Source organism: Trachurus japonicus, chromosome 17 (genome assembly GCF_045865225.1).
Source record: "Trachurus japonicus isolate A0001 chromosome 17, Traja_1.0".
Taxonomy (NCBI): Eukaryota; Metazoa; Chordata; class Actinopteri; order Carangiformes; family Carangidae; genus Trachurus; species Trachurus japonicus.
Genome location: NC_140923.1, coordinates 1488083 through 1508110, shown reverse-complemented (window position 1 = coordinate 1508110; position 20028 = coordinate 1488083). Strand labels below are relative to the sequence as shown.

The 20028-nt window shown below is 42.7% G+C and overlaps 1 protein-coding gene across 1 annotated transcript in view; it reads left to right on the top strand.

Annotated features, from left to right (window-relative positions):
- Positions 1-20028, top strand: part of wdr33 (WD repeat domain 33) — a 35159-nt gene that overhangs the window by 6314 nt on the left and 8817 nt on the right. The window contains exons 3-11 of the mRNA XM_085804051.1: positions 2134-2202; positions 4850-4954; positions 5067-5162; positions 6548-6699; positions 13838-13935; positions 16497-16623; positions 17344-17498; positions 18810-18888; positions 19829-19939. Of these exons, the coding sequence (XP_085660177.1) occupies positions 2134-2202; positions 4850-4954; positions 5067-5162; positions 6548-6699; positions 13838-13935; positions 16497-16623; positions 17344-17498; positions 18810-18888; positions 19829-19939 (992 nt within the window). The remainder of the gene's footprint in view (positions 1-2133; positions 2203-4849; positions 4955-5066; positions 5163-6547; positions 6700-13837; positions 13936-16496; positions 16624-17343; positions 17499-18809; positions 18889-19828; positions 19940-20028) is intronic.

Genomic DNA, 20028 nt, shown 5'->3' with positions numbered 1-20028 from the left:
CAGCTGATATTTAGTCTGACGACGCTGTGTGTCAGTGATGTGACTGTCTGACAGACAGAGAGCTTTTATGCCCCGGCTGCTCTCTGTCCATCAGACATGATGCCATTTTATTTTTTATTACAGTAATCGGTTACCCGGGTAACACCAGGTTAGGTTACTCGATTAGGAAATTATTCGAAATGCCCATCCCTAGTCAGCAGCCGCCGCCGTGTGCCGTGATGGAAAAAATAATAATACATATTGTTTGCATGTATGAGAATGATTTCTGTATGATAAAAGATATATAATTGTACATAAAAACACAATTGTATGTCAATAGAGTGCTGCTGCTGCTGTAGCCTAGGAACGAGGCCTATGTAAGTCCGCTCACTTCTCAGCTGTTTTGCTATCAGTCCCTGGCCATGTGCATCTGTTTACAACTGCCGAGAAATCAATACATGGAGCAGTGAAATACGTTTTTTTTAAGTAATCCACCTTATTGTTCCACATGGTTAGCCAAGATAACATTTCTACCAACTTTTCAGTCCCCAGCACTAGTGTTAGTGCCCAAAACAAGTGATTTGAGGGCATCCCCCTATGTGCGCGATAGGACATTCATGTTCACTGTGCCCCCTCCAATGTTTGGGTTGCATGACACCCCTGAATAGGCATCAAGATTCAGATGAGAACAGGGGTGGAAGAAGAAAGTGTGGCCTGAAGGAGGCGCATGGTGAAGCAGAGGAAGCAGCCTAAAGCCTGCCACACACATAAAGATAATCAGGCTGATTTTACCCCGATTTTCCCCCTTCGACCACGGACAGACACCGCCCGATTATCTTAAGATTATCTTATAAGATTCTCTTGTAGTGTGTGGTGTGTTAAGAGTCAAAACTCCCCCGACAATCGGCTCGGAAAACGTTCGGCGCCGATAATCGTAAGTATTAAACATGTTCAATATTTACGATTATCGGGGCCGACTTCGGTGGCCGTTTCAATCAGAAGTCATCTTGTGTGTGGGAAGCGCTGTTGTGCGGAGAAGCGCCTGCTCACCGAGCTCTGCATGCTGCTCACGGGTGCAGAGCCACGGTGAAGCCCTGGCATTAGGCTACATGAGGTTCACACAGACATTCACGCACACACGGGAGATTTCCTGATATAGTAGGGAGGTTAAGCGACTTTTGACTTCAAGTCATGATGCAAAGGTCCCCTTTGGCATGGAAGTACCTTAGGGTCATACAAATAAATCTATCCTAAGACACAAGTGAGATCACACTTTGTATCCCAAATAAACGCGTTTTTAAAATGCCTTTTTTAATTGAGAAAACGCATGTTAAAAGCACATTCCATTTAGAAGCCTAAATGCTCCTGGATGTGATCTACAGCTTATTTCTAACATGATTGCAATATTTCAGGAGCTGAAGGCATTATAGTTCATATGGACATTCTAAATGGAATGTGCTTTTAATATGCGTTTTCTCAATTTAAAAAAAGGCATTTTAAAAACGTGTTTATTTCAGATACAAAGTGTGATCTCACTTGTGTCTTAGGATAGATTTATTTGTATGACTCTAAGGTACTTCCATGCCAAAGGGAGCTTTGCATCATGACTTGAAGTCAAAGGCCTATTTTTTGGGCTTAACCTCCCTACTAATAGCCGATAGCAAAGACGGTAGCGCTCGTAGCCAGCAACAGCCAGCAATAGAGCAGCCATGTTTAATCATGTGACTGCCGCTCACAGCCCGTCATGTGACAGTGCACGGGTCCCTATTGGAGCCACAGACACACACCGATGGGATCGTTGTAAAGAAGTGTCCCGCTTTCATTTAAAAAAATATTACGTCGCTCTCATTGTCCATTCTGGAAATAGACCTGAAAGAGTAGCTACAACGACACCCCTGGTATCGCTGCTGATGCTGCGGATCTCTTTCTGAACGGAGGGTCAAGATTCTGAAACATCTTAATGTGTGTGGTGAGCTGTGTTTGGACAGTTCTGATCGTATTGTGTGTGTGGTGAGCTGCGATATTCCAATCACAGATTTTTATCTTCATGTGTGGGGTCTGTCACAGATAAAGAATGGGTTGAGATGTATAAAATCTTTGTGTGTGTGGCAGGTTTTAGTGAAGTTCTCTGTGTGTCTGTGTGTTTGTCTACAGAACCGGCTGTGGCAGCGAGACCACCGAGACTTCAGAGCCATCCAGCCTGACGCAGGATGTTACAACGACGTGAGTACAAGTACACCATACGGATACTAGAGACTAGAGACTAGGGAGGTCACTGTTATAGATTCACTTTGTACCATTATTGTCAGAGAAATAATCACAGTACTACGATTATCATGATTATTATGCATTAATTAATTTCACAACACTATGAATGTGTAAAATCAAATACACAGCGTTCCTATGGAATTATATTTTCTACATTTCCAGGTCTGGAACAGTCTGGAAAATGGAAACTGTTGTATGGAAATATATTTATCTTGTTCTGGTTTGGTCTTATCTAAAGTTGTTTGGGTTAGTTATTTTGTATGAGCTATTAGCTATTAGTACCTAGCTACAATCTCCTGGAAATAATTTGGTGACATAATGGCATACACATTTACAATAATGAAAATCAATGAATTGAATGAAATACAGTTGATTGCACAATTTATTTATATGACACACATCTAATTACTCAAATGTCACAAATTATTTGAATTCTTTTTACCGAGACGTCTAGAAAAAGTCTGGAACAAATGTGTAGGAACCCTGAATACAGTCCAAATATAACTTGCATACAGGGTTCAAACTTAACTTTTTTGCTCACTGGCCAACTGGCTAGTGAGCTTTAAAAATCTACTGGCCAGAAAGATTTTTTACTGGCCAAAAATTATGTATAGCTGTTTTGTATATTTTTCATTGTGTTGAACTGTTATAATACACTCATAAGCATTTTTAACACATATCATAGCTATTAGCATATTTTTGTGTGGAATAAAGGAGTCAAGTTTGCCTTTTTTCCCTAAAAGGTTTATTTTAGGGATGCACATGGTTAACCGTTTAACCATTAACCTATAACAAGAACTTGACCGAATAATACTATCAGTTATTTATTTATTTTATTAGCTCCTTATGTCGTCAACTCATGGGGGCGTGTCGACACGTGCAGACTTCCACTGCCTTCAGTCATATTATTTAGTAGCTAAAAGTTTCACAGGAGGACTGACACTGTGCACCATGAAGGAAGATCAGACAATAAATGTAGCTACACGGACATAGATGTGCATCACCTGTAATAACGGCGCTGCAATAAAAAAAATATATATATATGTTGCAGTTCTCCTGCAGCTCCACAGAGGAGCTGTCAGAGGAGCTGCTGCTCCTCTCTCTTCAGTCTGGTGTTTGGCTGCACTTTCAATAAGAAAAGTTCCATATGAGCGCGGTAAAAAAAAAAAAAAAATTGGAGCGATGTTTTTTATTGCTGTTAAATAAACATGTGCGCTGCGATATCTGATCAATGCCACATCCATTGTGCTCTGTCTCAGCTGATCGCGCTCATATGGAACTTCTCTTATTGAAAGTGCAGCCAAACACCAGACTGAAGAGAGAGGAACACACACGTGCGCCGCGAGCATTGTAATCGGTCACAAATCATTGCTATACGGCATGTTGCAGCATGTTGTGAGCTTTAAGATCTGAACGACACCGGCTCACAACCCAAGCGTCACAGCCGGGTCGGGAGGAACAGTAACAACAACCAAGTCGTGTTTTTTTTTCACTCGCCAGAGTGGCCAGTCAGCCGGCTTCCTTTACTCACCAAAGCATCAAAGTTAGTCGCCACTGGCAACTGGCGACCGCTAATTTTGAACCTTGCTTGCATATATATAACACAACATATGAATGTGTAAAATCAAATATAGTCAAAATTAGGGCTGTCAAACGATTAATTTTTCTAATCGCGATTAATCGCATTTTTTCCATAGCTAACTCGCGATTAATCTCTATTAAAAATATTATATATGGCGCCTTGGACTTTCAACACTCCAAAGTGTTATAATCTCTAGACAAACAACTTTTAGACCAGACCTAGCAGGCCTACCTAATCATAACACATGATGCATGAAACTCACACACAATTGAAACGAATTGCATCCAGTGGAAATTGCCCTTTACTTTGCTAGCCTCTGCCTGGCCATGTGCATTTGTTGACAACAGAAGCCGTCAAAAAAATCAATGGATGGAGCTGTGGATATATGTTAGACTGTGTATATTTGTGTAGCAACCAACTTGAAGGTGCCTTACCGCCACCTACTGGACTGGAGGTCCCACACTCCAGTCCTCCAGTCCAGCAGACAGAGGACAAAATGGGCCGCGATTAACCATGATTAAAAAAATTAATCGCGTTAATTTTTTTAATTAATCTCATCGCGATTAACGCGTTAACTCTGTCAAAATATAATAACATTACTAGTTATTTACACTAAATATTTTAAGTATCTAGTATTAATATTTATAATCAATTATTAATCCTCCAGGGGAAGTGTTTTTATTATTCAAATCATTAAATGTCATCTATACCAAATGTTTAAGTTTATTTTAATTGTTTGGTGGTTGTTGTATTTTTTTTATCACAAATGAGACACTAACATTTAAATTCCTACCAGTATGTTACGTAGGTAAATGGACCAGTAGAGTTTCTAACAGTCACCTTTACTTTAGTGGAACATCTGCCTCTGTGTTTACAACATCATCTGTTTTGGAAAGTGACGGTATTTAGGAATCTGTACCATCAATTAATTCTGGTGTTTAATACCGCGATAAACTGTGAAAAGCAGTAATGGTGACATCATGCTCCTCCTGATGAATCTCTCCTGGTGTGTGTCTCCAGCTGGTTCCTCCCATCGGGATGGCCAGCAACCCCATGAACGCCGTCACCACCAAGTTCGTCAGGACGTCCACCAACAAGGTCAAGTGTCCCGTCTTCGTCATCAGAGTGAGTCTCTTCCTGTCCTCTTCCTGTCCCGTTGTTGTTGTGCAGCAGTGTGATCTGTGTGTGGATGTTAGAGGACTGAGGACCTTGTTGTGTCTTGTGTCTGGTGTCTTAGTGGACCCCTGAGGGCCGGCGTCTGGTCACAGGAGCGTCCAGCGGAGAGTTCACGCTGTGGAACGGACTCACCTTCAACTTTGAGACCATTTTACAGGTAATCAACGTCCACATCTGTCCTTTATTATTATAACAACAGGTCACATGACAGGATGAGAACATGTGTCAGGGAGCTGTGGGTGTGTTTAAAGGGATAGTTCAACATTTTGTCAAATTGGCCCATCACCATAATCCCTATAGTCGTAGCAGTAGGTTCGTTACCTTTAATTGTCGGTGCAAGCTGTTTTTAGAACGGCGGAGCAGAGCCGTGAGCTGCTCAGAGCTACGCTACGGAGGCTCATTATGGGATTTCTTGGTTTCCCTCATCATCAAACTCATCAAATACACAATCCAACAACTCCACAACGCTCTGGTGGACAAGTTGTGAGCTGCACATTCACCACGCTATGAGATAATAACACAACGTTACCACACAGAGTTGTTTTAGAGGGAAATACAGAGACTGTTGATGAAAAACTGTCCCTGAAGGCAACGTGCATCAGTGGTTTTACATGAATTTCCCTCTAAAACAACTCTGTGTGGTAACGTTGTGTTATTATCTCATAGTGTGGTGAATGTGCAGCTCACAACTTGTCCACCAGAGCGTTGTGGAGTTGTTGGATTGTGTATTTGATGAGTTTGATGAGGGAAACCAAGAAATCCCATAATGAGCCTCCGTAGCGTAGCTCTGAGCAGCTCACAGCTCTGCTCCGCCGTTCTAAAAACAGCTTGCACCGACAATTAAAGGTAACGAACCTACTGCTATGACTATAGGGATTATGGCGATGGGCCAGTTTGCCAAAATGTTGAACTATCCCTTTAAGAAACATTTGTGAAAGTGGTCTCTTATTGTGTCCAGAAATGAATGTACACATTAATATCTATTTGTATAATTTAAAGAAAGAGGCTCCATGTTTTACAGTTATGAGTGCCACTGCCACTTTGTGAACAGCAGCATTTTGTGGGACCATTCAAACCTGTGTTAGCCTAATACTAGTCTGGATACTAATGTTCTTCGACAATATTCACTCGTTGTGACAGTAAAATAGGTCATTCTAAGACAATTTCCTGCAGTAATTATTCTCTGAATTATTAAAATCATTAAAACACCCAGTCATGCATGGAAAAAAAAATACCGTGATATAAATTTTTGGTCATACCGCCCAGCTCTAGGTCTGAAAAGACTTGATATTTTTGTTATTTAGACTAGTTTAGTCATTTTCAGCCAATAAAAGCTCTAAATGACAATGTTTTTATTTCAGTTTTGGGAGAAATGTTGTCGGTAGTTGATAGAATAAAACTCATACCTATAAATAGTAAAACCAGAGAAACTGATCATTTTGGGAGTGGTCTCTTCATTTTTTCCAGAGCTGTTTGTATAATTTAAATAAAGCGAGTCTCCATGTTTGACCCCCGGTGCTCCGTGTCCCCCCCCCTCTGCAGGCCCACGACAGCCCGGTGCGGGCCATGACGTGGTCTCACAACGACATGTGGATGCTGACGGCGGACCACGGCGGCTACGTGAAGTACTGGCAGTCCAACATGAACAACGTCAAGATGTTCCAGGCTCACAAGGAGGCCATTAGAGAAGCCAGGTTTATACCCATCTACCATCATTTTCCTGTAGTTTCCCCGAGTGTCGGTCGGCCGCTGCTGCTGCTGCTCTCTGTCGGCGCCGCAGCTCCACCCTGCAGCCACAGGGGGGCGCCTCATGTTGTTGTTCTTGTTGTTCTTGTTGTTGTTGTAAGTGTGTGCTGTTGCAACACTGCCGTATCTGTGGCTGTTGAGCCGTTGATTGTGTTGAATAAAGTCATGGATTATTTATTCATTCACCTGGTTTTGGCTGCGTTAGGCCTCAGTGCCGAGCTGCTGTGGAGAGGAGCCGATCAATAATCAATAAAGGCCCCGGCTTTGACCTTTGACCTTGACTAATAAAGTTGTAGCAGCAGGGATCAATAAAGTGAAGAGGAGGTTTGTGCACAGTCACACTGCTGCTCTGTGTTTAAATAAAGTTTACACTTCAACTTCAGACCACGCCCCCTCCACCCCCAGCTCTCACCTGTTAACGTTAAGTGCCTCTGGTCCGGGAACACTAGAGACTACATTACCCAGAATGCAACAGCTGCATAGAGCCTTTCATTAGAGCGCCTCGCTGTGATGTCAGTGCTTTAGAGATGACCTCACACTTGAGACCGGTTAGAGCCACCTGAGTCCCGGTCCGGTCCCCGTTCTGTTCCTCTGAACTGACTACATTACCCATGAGCCTCAGCGCTCCGACCTTCACGCCAGTCTCTGAACTGGCTACACTACCCATGAGCCTCGGCGCTCTGTTGACACCTAAAGGCTGAAAGAACAAGTGTGACATCACACCATCCTGTTCCCTCCAATAGGCGCAACTGTTAGCTTAGCATACGCTACGGGAACACGGAAAACTGTTTGCTTAGCGTATGCTACGGGAACAGAGACACTGTTAGCTTAGCACAAGCTACAGGAGCAGAGAAACTGTTTGCTTAGCGTATGCTACGGGAACAGAGAAACTGTTAGCTTAGCACAAGCTACGCTGAACAGAGAAACTGTTAGCTTAGCACAAGCTACGCTGAACAGAGAAACTGTTAGCTTAGCACAAGCTACGCTGAACAGAGAAACTGTTAGCTTAGCATACGCTACAGGAGCAGAGAAACTGTTAGCCTAGCACAAGCTACTGGAACAGGGAAGCTGTTAGCTTAGCACTTGGTGGTAGAAACAAGGAAACTGTTAGCATAGCACAAACTACAGAGTAGAAACTGTTAGCTAAGCACAGACAGTAGAAACAGGGAAGCTGTTAGCTTAGCACAAACAACAGAAACAGAGAGACTGTTAGCTTAGTACAAACGACAGAAACAGGGAGACTATTATCTTAGCACAAACTACAGAAACAGGGAGACTGTTAACTTAGCACAATCTAAGGGAGCAGGGAAACTGTTAGCTTAGCATATGCTACAGGGAAACTGTTATCTTAGCACAAGCTACAGGAACAGGGAGACTGTTAGCATAGCACAAAATACAGAGTAGAAACTGTTAGCTTAGCACAGATGGTAGAAACAGGGAAGCTGTTAGCTTTGCACAAACTACAGAAATAGGGAGACTGTTAGCTTAGCACAAACTACAGAAACAGGGAGACTGTTAGCTTAGCACAAACTACGGGAACAGGGAAACTGTTAGCTGAGCACAAACTACAGAACAACTGTTATCTTAGCACATACTACAGAAACAGGGAGACTGTTAGCTTAGCACAAACTACGGGAACAGGGAAACTGTCAGCTTAGCATATGCTACAGGGCAGGGAAACTGTTGGCGTAGCACAAACTACAGAAACAGGACAACTGTTAGCTTAGCACAAGCTACTGAAACAGGGAGACTGTCAGTTTAGCACCAACTACAGAAACAGGGTACCTGTTAGCTTAGCACAAACTACAGAAACAGGGAGACTCTTAACTTAGCACAATCTAAGGGAGCAGGGAAACTGTTAGCTTAGCATATGCTACAGGAACAGGGCAACTGTTATCTTAGCACAAGTTACAGAAACAGACAACTGTTAGCTTAGCACAAACTAAGGGAGCAGGGAAACTGTTAGCTTAGCATATGCTACAGGGAAACTGTTATCTTAGCACAAGCTACAGGAACAGGGAGACTGTTAGCATAGCACAAAATACAGAGTAGAAACTGTTAGCTTAGCACAGATGGTAGAAACAGGGTACCTGTTAGCTTAGCACAAACTACAGAAACAGGGAGACTCTTAACTTAGCACAATCTAAGGGAGCAGGGAAACTGTTAGCTTAGCATATGCTACAGGAACAGGGCAACTGTTATCTTAGCACAAGTTACAGAAACAGACAACTGTTAGCTTAGCACAAACTATAGAAACAGGGAGACTGTCAGCTTAGCACAAACTACAGAAACAGGGAAACTGTTGGCGTAGCACAAACTACAGCAAGAGGACAACTGTTAGCTTAGCATATGCTACAGGGCAGGGGAGTCTGTTAACTTAGCACAATCTAAGCGAGCAGGGAAACTGTTAGCTTAGCATATACTACAGGAACAGGGAGACTGTTAGCTTAGCACAAACGACAGAAACAGGGAGACTATTAGCTTAGCACAAACTACAGCAAGAGGACAACTGTTATCTTAGCACAAACTACAGAAACAGGTAAACTGTTGGTGTAGCACAAACTACAGCAAGAGGACAACTGTTATCTTAGCACAAACTACAGAAACAGGGAAACTGTTGGTGTAGCACAAACTACAGCAAGAGGACAACTGTTATCTTAGCACAAACTACAGCAAGAGGACAACTGTTATCTTAGCACAAACTACAGAAACAGGGAAACTGTTGGTGTAGCACAAACTACAGCAAGAGGACAACTGTTATCTTAGCACAAACTACAGCACAGGGAAACTGTTAGCTTAGCACAAACTACAGAAACAGGGAGACTGTCAGCTTAGGACAAACTACGGAAACGAGGAAACTGTTAGCATAGCACAAACTACAGAGTAGAAACTGTTAGCTTAGCACAGACGGTAGAAACAGGGAAGCTGTTACAGAAATAGGAAAACTGCTGGCTTTGCACAAACTACAGAAACAGGGCAACTGTTAGCTTAGCACAAACGACAGAAACAGGGAGACTGTTAGCTTAGCAAAAATGACAGAAACAGGGAGACTATTAGCTTAGCACAAACTACAGAAACAGGGAAACTATTGGCGTAGCACAAACTACAGCAATAGGACAACTGTTAGCTTAGCATATGCTACAGGACAGGGAAACTGTTAGCTTAGCACAAACTACAGAAACAGGGAGACTGTTAACTTAGCACAATCTAAGGGAGCAGGGAAACTGTTAGCTTAGCATATGCTACAGGAACAGGGAAACTGTTGTCTTAGCACAAATTACAGAAACAGGACAACTGTTAGCTTAGCACAAACTACAGAAACAGGGAGACTGTCAGCTTAGCATATGCTACAGGAACAGGGGAACTGTTAACTTAGCAAAAAATACAGAAAAGGGAAACTGTTAGCTTAACACAATCGATGGGAACAGGGAAACTGTTAGCACAAACTACAGAAACAGGAAAACTGTTAGCTTAGCACAAACTACAGAAACAGGGAAACTGTTAGCTTAACACAAACAACAGGAACAGGGGAACTGTTAGCTTAGCATACACTTTGGGAACAGGGAAACTATTAGCTTAGCACAAGCTACAGAAACAGGGAAACTGTTAGCTTAGCACAAATGACAGAAACAGGACAACTGTTAGCTTAACACAAACGACGAGAACAGGTAAACTGTTATCTTACACTTCGGGAACAGGGAAACTGTTAGCTTAGCCCAAACTACAGAAACAGGGAGACTGTTAGCTTAGCACAGAAACAGAGAAACTGTTAGCTTAGCACAAGCTATAGAGGGAAACTGTTAGCTTAGCACAAGCTGCAGAATCAGGAACACTGTTAGCTTAGCACAAGCTACAGAAACAGGGACACTGTTAGCTTAGCAAAAGCTACAGAGGGAAACTGTTAGCTTAGCACAAGCTACAGAAACAGGGACACTGTTAGCTTAGCAAAAGCTACAGAAACAGGGAAACTGTTAGCTTAGCACAAATTAGAAACAGGACAACTGTTAGCTTAACACAAACGACAGGAACAGGGACACTGTTAGCTTATCACAAACTACAGAAACGGAGAAACTATTAGCTTAGCACAAGCTACAGAAACAGGGAAACTGTTAGCTTAGCACAAATTAGAAACAGGACAACTGTTAGCTTAACACAAACGACAGGAACAGGGACACTGTTAGCTTAGCACAAGCTACAGAAACAGGGAAACTGTTAGCTTAGCACAAATTAGAAACAGGACAACTGTTAGCTTAACACAAACGACAGGAACAGGGACACTGTTAGCTTATCACAAACTACAGAAACGGAGAAACTATTAGCTTAGCACAAGCTACAGAAAAGGGACACTGTTAGCTTAGCATATGCTACAGAAACAGGGAACCTGTTAGCTTAACACAAACGACGGGAACAGGGACACTGTTAGCTTAGCACAAATTACAGAAACAGACAACTGTTAGCTTAACACAAACGACGAGAACAGGTAAACTTAGCTCAGCACAGACTACCGAAACAGAGAAACTGTTAGCTTAACAGAAGCTATAGAGGGAAACTGTTAGCTTAGCACAAACGACAGAAACGGGACGACTGTTAGCTTAGCACAAACTACAGAAACAGGGCGACTGTTAGTTTAGCATGCTACAGGACAGGGAAACTGTTAGTACGAACTACAGGAACAGGGAAACTGTTAGCTTAGCACAAGCTACAGAGGGAAACTGAACACTATCAGTGAATTGTACCATACAGTGGTGACATCTCTAATGTTGCAGTGAACCAGTTCAGCTCTGATTTTCTTGTTACTTCATCTCCTCTTTTTTTGATTGATTAGTTTTTTGTGGATCAATGATTTCTTTTTTTTGACACTTTCAAATCTCTGATTCAAAAACAAGAAATATCACAGTGAGACACCGGCCCCAGAGGATTGTGGGAAAAGATTCACTGAAATTCACTCATTTATCTCAAACTATAGTGTGTGTGTGTTAGAGCAGTGGTTCTCAACTGGTGGGTCGGGACCCAGAAGTGGGTCTAGACCCGTTCTGGATGGGTCGCAGACAGCTGGTCAAAAAAGTAAATAATATTTAATGCACATCTGTTGTTGGACAGGTCTTTTATTTTGAAAAATAACTTATTTTGAAAGGCACGAGACACGTGAACACATGCAGTTGTAATGCTCCTCCTCACTTTCTTATTATTTGCTCCATTTGCTCTGAATGCAAAGATATCAGTTTCTTATTAATGTGGCCTGATGCAGTGAGTCTTGTTTTGTTTTGTGGGTCTTTATTTTGTGCAGTTTGATATTTATTCACTTTAGTGAACATGCTCTGAATGCAGAGATGCATTAGAAGTCAAATATATCGTTTTGTTGGTCTCCATTTTGTGCAGTTTGATATTATTTTATTCACTTCCGTACATGCAGTTGTCATGGTAACTCCTCAGTTTCATTCATGTGCTCTGAAATGCACTTTGCTCAATAAAGAGCTAAATTAGTTTTTAAAGGCTTAAAAACAAAAAAAATCTTGGTTTGAATTCTATAAAAGTGGGTCGAGACTTAATGACCCAGAGTGAGACTAGTTGAGAACCGCTGTGTTAGAGTGTGTATCTTAAAGACCAGTCAGCTGATATGAGGCGTTGCCATAGAAACCCTTCGCCCTCTCAACCTGCTCAGAGCTCAAACCTCCTGGAAACCTGGACCAGTTCCCAGACCTGCAGCTGCAGTAATTAGTCTGAGACGATTGATTATTTTATCATTGATTGAAAGCTGATAATAAAGTCCACAGCTGAGTGAAAGTCCAGGGCTGGTTTGGAGCGGATGTTGTGGTTTAGACAGCGTCCACGTCGGAGCAGGCTCATTATGGGATTTCTTGGTTTCCCTCATCAAACTCATCAAATACACAATCCAACAACTCCACAACGCTCTGGTGGACAAGTTGTGAGCTGCACATTCACCACGCTATGAGATAATAACACAACGTTACCACACAGAGTTGTTTTAGAGGGAAATACAGAGACTGATGATGAAAAACTGTCCCTGAAGGCAACGTGCATCAGTGGTTTTGCATGAATTCCCCGTTGGGACGTTGAGAGGACGTCGGTGTCTCCTCTGCACAGCAGCTGGACCAACATCTGGTCTGTGTCTGCTGAGTGTCAGCGTGACCTTTGACCTGCAGCTCTGAGTCTCCCTGCAGCAGACCGCTCGTTGTCTCACATTGATCAGATTGATCGGTTCCTGTGTGATCAGCTGACCTGGTCCCACCTTCACAGTTCAGATACGACCGTCTGTCACACCACAGACAGAACAAGAGTCTGCTGGTAGGGATGTGCACGGGTACCCCAGTAGGTAATCTGCTATCCGGTTATGAATTTATTACCCGGTTAACCTAGGATTAAAAAAACGTCACGTTAGAGCAGCAGTCTAGTGTCGGATCAAACTACATCATCATGCTGTGGTTCGGCTTTTTGTCGTGTTAAACAGTTTCGGATCAAGCAGCAACGTGATTTTCTGCTGTAAAAGTGTTTTTGGATCGAGCCTCGGACTTTCAAACCTTTTACAATAATCTGTGGTGGTTCCCTCGGCGACGACAGGTGTCATCAAGTCTGGTAGAAAATCTGCTGCTTTCAGTTTACAAACATTCAGAAACCTTCCCAGTTATTTCCTGAGACGATGCGAGGCAGAGAGGAGCGAAGGCACCAACATGTAGTGTGGACTAATAAATAAACACCGCTAATGATTTAAAGAAAAGAAGAAACAGTTTTCTCCTCCGAGGCTGCAGCATAAAGATGCTCATCTGCCCCGTATGTGCATCTTCAACTCCATCTCTACTCTTATTACCCAGCTGATATTTAGTCTGACGACGCTGTGTGATGTGTCAGTGATGTGACTGGCTGCTCTCTGTCCCTCAGACATGACCTCATTTTATTTTTTATTACAGTATTCGGTTACCCGGGTAACACCAGGTTAGGATACTCGGTTAGAAAATTATTCGAAATGCCCATCCCCATCTGCTGGATGTTCTGGTCTGACTGGGACTCTGGTCCTGGTCCTGGTCCTGGTCCTGGTCCTGGTCCTGACTCTCTTCCTGTCCTCTCCAGTTTCTCTCCTACAGATAATAAATTTGCCACCTGTTCAGACGACGGCACCGTGCGGATCTGGGACTTCATGCGCTGCCACGAGGAACGGATCCTCAGAGGTACTGAAGCTGGTTCACTACAGAACCCTGGTTCTCATCAGGACTAGACTAGTCCAGTTCCTATCTCAACCCTCAAGCTCAACCCTCACTTTTAGCAACCCTCCAAACCAAGTGTTAAAGGGATAGTATCATTTTTTTTAAAGTGGGGTTGTATGATCTCCAAATATCCCCTAAGTACTTTAATTGCAGTAGAAGACTCTCTGCACTCCTCCCGTTAGCAACGCCAGCCCATAATAGCCCTGCCCAGAGATTTACAACATACAGTGTTGTGAACAGACCCAAAGAAACGGCCTATTTTCACGGCCTAAAAGAGGTTTCACCTGAAAATAAATACACAGTTCCATTGTTCACTATAATATAATTTTTTCCAGCCCTTCAAAGTGCAGGAAAAACACAGTTTTTATTTGGAGCTAACCAACTGCTGATCGGCGGGCGCTAACCCTGGGCGGAGGGATACGTGAGTTGGTTAGGTCCAAATAAAAACTGTGTTTTTCCTGCACTTTGAAGGGCTGGAAAATATTATATTATAGTGAACAATGGAACTGTGTATTTATTTTCAGGTGAAACCTCTTTTAGGCCGTGAAAATAGGCCGTTTCTTTGGGTCTGTTCACAACACTGTATGTTGTAAATCTCTGGGCAGGGCTATTATGGGCTGGCGTTGCTAACGGGAGGAGTGCAGAGAGTCTTCTACTGCAATTAAAGTACTTAGGGACTATTTGGAGATCATACAACCACACTTTAAAAAAATGATACTATCCCTTTAAGCAGTAGGCTAATGTAATTTAAAGCAGGATGGCGGAGCGAGCCGAGCCGACACTCTGTAGCTGTGAGGGTGAGACTGGGCTGGAGCAGCAGCCGCTCTGCTTCACCCCTGCTTTAACTTAAATATTTGTTTGCTCGCTTTCTTTGCAGCTTTCGGTTTGGTGAAAATAAATACGCGATGCATTCTGGGTAGCCGTTGCTCCCAGGGGTGGTGTTGGAAAATCTCAATATTGAGGGTGATAGTATACAGCCCTTAAACTGGCCCCTCAACTTAATTTTTCTGAGAGTCGGGACAGCACTAGCGGGTAGGGATGTCACGATTACTTGTTTTCACAATTAATCGCGGTATTAAACACCACAATTAATTAACCGTAAAGATTCCTAAATACCGTCACTTTCTGAAAAAGATGATGTTGGAAACACAGAGGCAGATGTTGCACCAAAGTAAAGGAAAATGTAAGAAATACTGGTCCATTTATCTAACGTAACATACGATTGGTAGGAATTTAAATGTTAGCGAGTCATTTGTGCTAAAAAAAACAATGACAAACTTAAACATTTGGTGTCTGTGACAATTAATGACATGAATATTTGGTAACACTTTACAATAAGGGTCCCTTAATTAACGTTAGTTAGTACATTTTTAAGCATTAATATATAAACTAATGTGTCAATTAATGCTGAGTAATGCATACATAATGATAACTAATTACATTATTCAACTTTTATTATTACTTAATGATACATAAAGATCATGACCACGCCTTGCTTCTTTATTGGTTACATTAAATTTCACTTCACATTCCGCAGAGCTAGTGACTCAGGATTGTCGTGTTCCCCCACACACAAGCCGACTTTTGATCCAAACGGTCACGATTGTCAGGGCCGACAATCGTAAATATTGAACATGTTTAATATTTACGATTGTCGCCGCCGACTGTTTTACGGGTCGATTGTCAGGAGAATTTAAATCTTAAAACACCACACACTACAGGAGAATCTCATAAAATAATCTCAAGAGCCTAAGATAATCGGGCGATTTTTGTCTTTGGTCGGAAGGGGGAAAATCGGGGCAAAATCAGACAGATTATCTTTATGTGTGTGGTAGGCATTAGTGTGTTGGCATTAATTATACAGCCAAGACTGATAACTCTCTATAGGAATGTCTCTGGCTGCTACAGTAACATTGATGTGACACTTTTTAAAATATTTTAATATTTGTGCTTGCTGCATGTGACTTGACTTGAATTCAAGTCTTTGCTCTCAAGTCCAAGTAGAGTCTCAAGTCTTTGGCATCAAGTCCCAAGCGAGTCCAAGTCTTTTTTTGATTTGATCAAGCAAGTCTTAAGTCATCAAAATCGGGACTCGAGTCCAAGTCAAGTCTCAAGTCTCTAGTCCAAGTCCACACCTCTGCAATTAATGACTTGAATATTTAAAACACTTCCCCTGCAGGATTAATAACTGGTTAATGGTTATATATTAATAGTAGAGACTTAAAATATTTAGAGTAAATAATTAGTATTGTAATTATATTTTGACTGTATTTGATTTTACACATTCATATGATGTAAGTTAATTAATGCATGATAATCATAACACCGTGATTATTTCTCTGACAATAATCGTACAAAGAAAATCTGTAATGGTGACGTCACTACTAGCGGGAGCACACATTTATGAGATTGAGGGTTAAGAGAGGAATTCACCCTAAATGTATAGATACCAATTAACCCTGTGACATCATCGTGAGGTATTAATGACATCATCATGACATCACTGTGTGTGTGTGTGTGTGCAGGTCACGGTGCCGATGTGAAGTGTGTGGACTGGCATCCCACCAAAGGCCTGGTGGTCTCGGGCAGCAAAGACAGCCAACAGCCCATCAAGTTCTGGGACCCCAAGACCGGCCAGAGTCTGGCAACGCTGTGAGTCCAGCAGAGAGATAGAGAACACAGCTGTTAAAGGGATAGTTCACTACAAAATTCAAGTTTCTGGGAGAAGTTTCAGAGTCCTCCGTGGCTTCTCTGAGTTACAGGGGGTCTCGGCGTAGCAGTGCATGTCCATATGACGGTTGCAAATGGATACCAACTGTCTTCGTAGCAAAAAGACTCACCAAAAAACATCCAAATACCTCCATGCTGCTCGTATGTAATGTCCCTCTTGTATTGAAGCCATGAGATGAGAAACTGTCCCAAAAAAAATTAAGTAAGTCTATATTTTAAGCTTGTTTGTAACGGAAGCTCCAATTTGGACGGATTTAGACGCTGCAAACAAGCTTGAAATATAGACTTATTTAATTTTTTTTGGGACAGTTTCTCATCTCAGGGCTTCAATACCAGAGGGACATTACATACGAGCAGCATGGAGGTATTTGGATGTTTTTTTGGTGTGTCTTTTTGTTACGAAGACAGTTGGTATCCATTTGCAACCGTCATATGGACATGCACTGCTACGCCGAGACCCCCTGTAACTCAGAGAAGCCACGGAGGACTCTGAAACTTCTCCCAGCCCTTAGTCCACATGAGGGGGAGGAGATCATGAGGGAAATTTGAATTTTGGGTGAACTATCCCTTTAACTCGGGTAAAACTCAGGTAGAACAGGTGCCTAACCCTGAGGTCATGTGATTGGTCCTGTGTGTCCGTAGCCACGCCCACAAGAACACGGTGATGGAGGTGAAGTGGAACCTGAACGGGAACTGGCTGCTGACGGCGTCTCGAGACCACCTCTGTAAACTGTTCGACATCCGCAACCTGAAGGAGGAGCTGCAGGTGTTCAGAGGACACAAGAAGGAGGCCACAGGTGAGGAGGAGCACAGCTGCTCTACTATCAATACTGCACTGATAAACTACACATTTAAAGGGATAGTCCAACATTTAGTCAAACTGGCCCATTGCCATAATCCCTATAGTCATAGCAGTAGGTTTGTTACCTTTAATTGTCGGTGCAAGCTATTTTTAGAACGGCGGAGCAGAGCCGTGAGCTGCTCAGAGCTACGCTACGGAGGCTCATTATGGGATTTCTTGGTTTCCCTCATCATCAAACTCATCAAATACACAATCCAACAACTCCACAACGCTCTGGTGGACAAGTTGTGAGCTGCACATTCACCACGCTATGAGATAATAACACAACGTTACCACACAGAGTTGTTTTAGAGGGAAATACAGAGACTGTTGATGAAAAACTGTCCCTGAAGGCAACGTGCATCAGAGGTTTAGCATGAATTTCCCTCTAAAACAACTCTGTGTGGTAACGTTGTGTTATTATCTCATAGCGTGGTGAATGTGCAGCTCACGGCTCTGCTCCGCCGTTCTAAAAACAGCTTGCACCGACAATTAAAGGTAACGAACCTACTGCTATGACTATAGGGATTATGGCAATGGGCCAATTTGTCAAAATGTTGAACTATTCCTTTAACTGTCTGCTCTACTCTCAGCACCGCACTAATAGAGAGCCGAAGCGGAAGCAGGAAGTAAAGTCTCCATGTGAGTGAACGGGAGTCAAAGTTTTATCTCTAATGTGAGTGAATAGTGTGATGATAAAACTCTCTGTCCTCTACCTGTTTAAAACACCACGGTTCATGAAGAGAAACCAGCAGTTTGTTGTCACGGCAACAGAAGAATGTATTTATTGTGAAGACGCTCTACGGACTACAGTCTCTATGGTTACGGATTCTTCAGAGTTTTATTCTACAATAGTTTTACAACAAACTGCTGGTTTCTCTTCATGAACCGTGGTGTTTTAAACAGGTAGAGGACTGAGAGTTTTATCATCACACTATTCACTCACATTAGAAATAAAACTTTGACTCCCGTTCACTCACATGGAGACTTTTTCTGAGTTGAGTTCCCATGGCGACCGTTACTTCCTGTTTCTGCTTCGGCTCTCTATAAACCAGACATTTAACCGTTACCGCCCCGGCTGGGCTCACGTCAGCGACGCCATCCCCCGTCGGCACCAATAACTGATCCCTGTACGTTCTCACCAGCGTTCACCTCAGTCAGCAACACATTAATGAACAAACAAGGCTTCTGGTTCTAGTCCCTGTAGTAAAGGTTTGATCCGTAGTGTTGTCTACTTGTTGTGTAACGTCCTGCTGTGTGTCCTCAGCGGTGGCCTGGCATCCCGTCCATGAAGGCCTGTTCGCCAGCGGAGGCTCCGACGGCTCGCTGCTCTTCTGGCACACGGGGTAAGGAGTCATATATATGATTTTAAATATATTGTAAATATATCGATTCTGGATCTTAAAGCCCCAGTCTGTAACTTATTTGTCTTTTTATGATCAAAAATCAAATATTCTTTCATAAATCCGTATTTGACTGAAGGTGAATCACAGCTGCATCCAAAGTAAAGCTTTCTGGTTCCTTAGAATGAGTTGTTACAAGTCGTTACAAATACAGAAGTGGGCGACGCACCGAACCGAGGCGGCCATGTTGCATCGTGACCGTAGGTAACCACGGAAACGGCCTGTTAAAACTGTCACCACTGTGTAGTGTGAGGAAGGACGGAGGCACCGGTGTTGCATTCAGGTGCAGTCAGGCAGACGGCCGTCGGCAAACCAACCGGATGTCATTTTACTAAAACAATACCACATCACCATGACAACATGTTGTCAGACAGTTTACATAGACGCTTGTTTATCCTGTTACATGCAGCGTCTGTTGTCTGTCTGACGTCTGCCCCATTTCACCTGAATGCAACATCAAGAATACGTTCAGATATGCAACCGCACCGCTAGATGGGGGGAAATCCTACGTACTATACCTTTAAACTTCAAGTCTGAGTTTTGATGAATGTAAATAAGCCTTAACTTTGGATTGACTTCATCCATTATAATTAAACACGATTTTTATAGCCGATACATAAAAAAAAAGAGAAAAAAACAGGTTTGTTTTCACTTTAAAATTGTATACAAAACATATTAGACAGATAAAGCTGCAAAACTATAAAATAATCACTGCATTCCTACGTACTGGGGCTTTAAGAATCCGAATCGAATCGATTCTTGAAATTTGAATCGATACCCAGCCCTAGTGTTTACTGGTCACCATGGTCACCGCTGGTCTAACTGATCCCTGTCTGTGGTCACCATGGTTACCGCTGGTCTAACTGGTTGCCTTGTGCCTCAGGGTGGAGAAGGAGGTGGGGGGGATGGAGATGGCTCATGAGGGGATGATCTGGAGTTTGGCCTGGCACCCGCTGGGACACATCCTGTGCTCCGGCTCCAACGACCACACCAGGTACCAACACAACACAACTTTATTAACACTACAACCGTCGTCAGCCGCACTGCAGGCCTTACGATTACAAATTAGAAGACTGTTAGTGG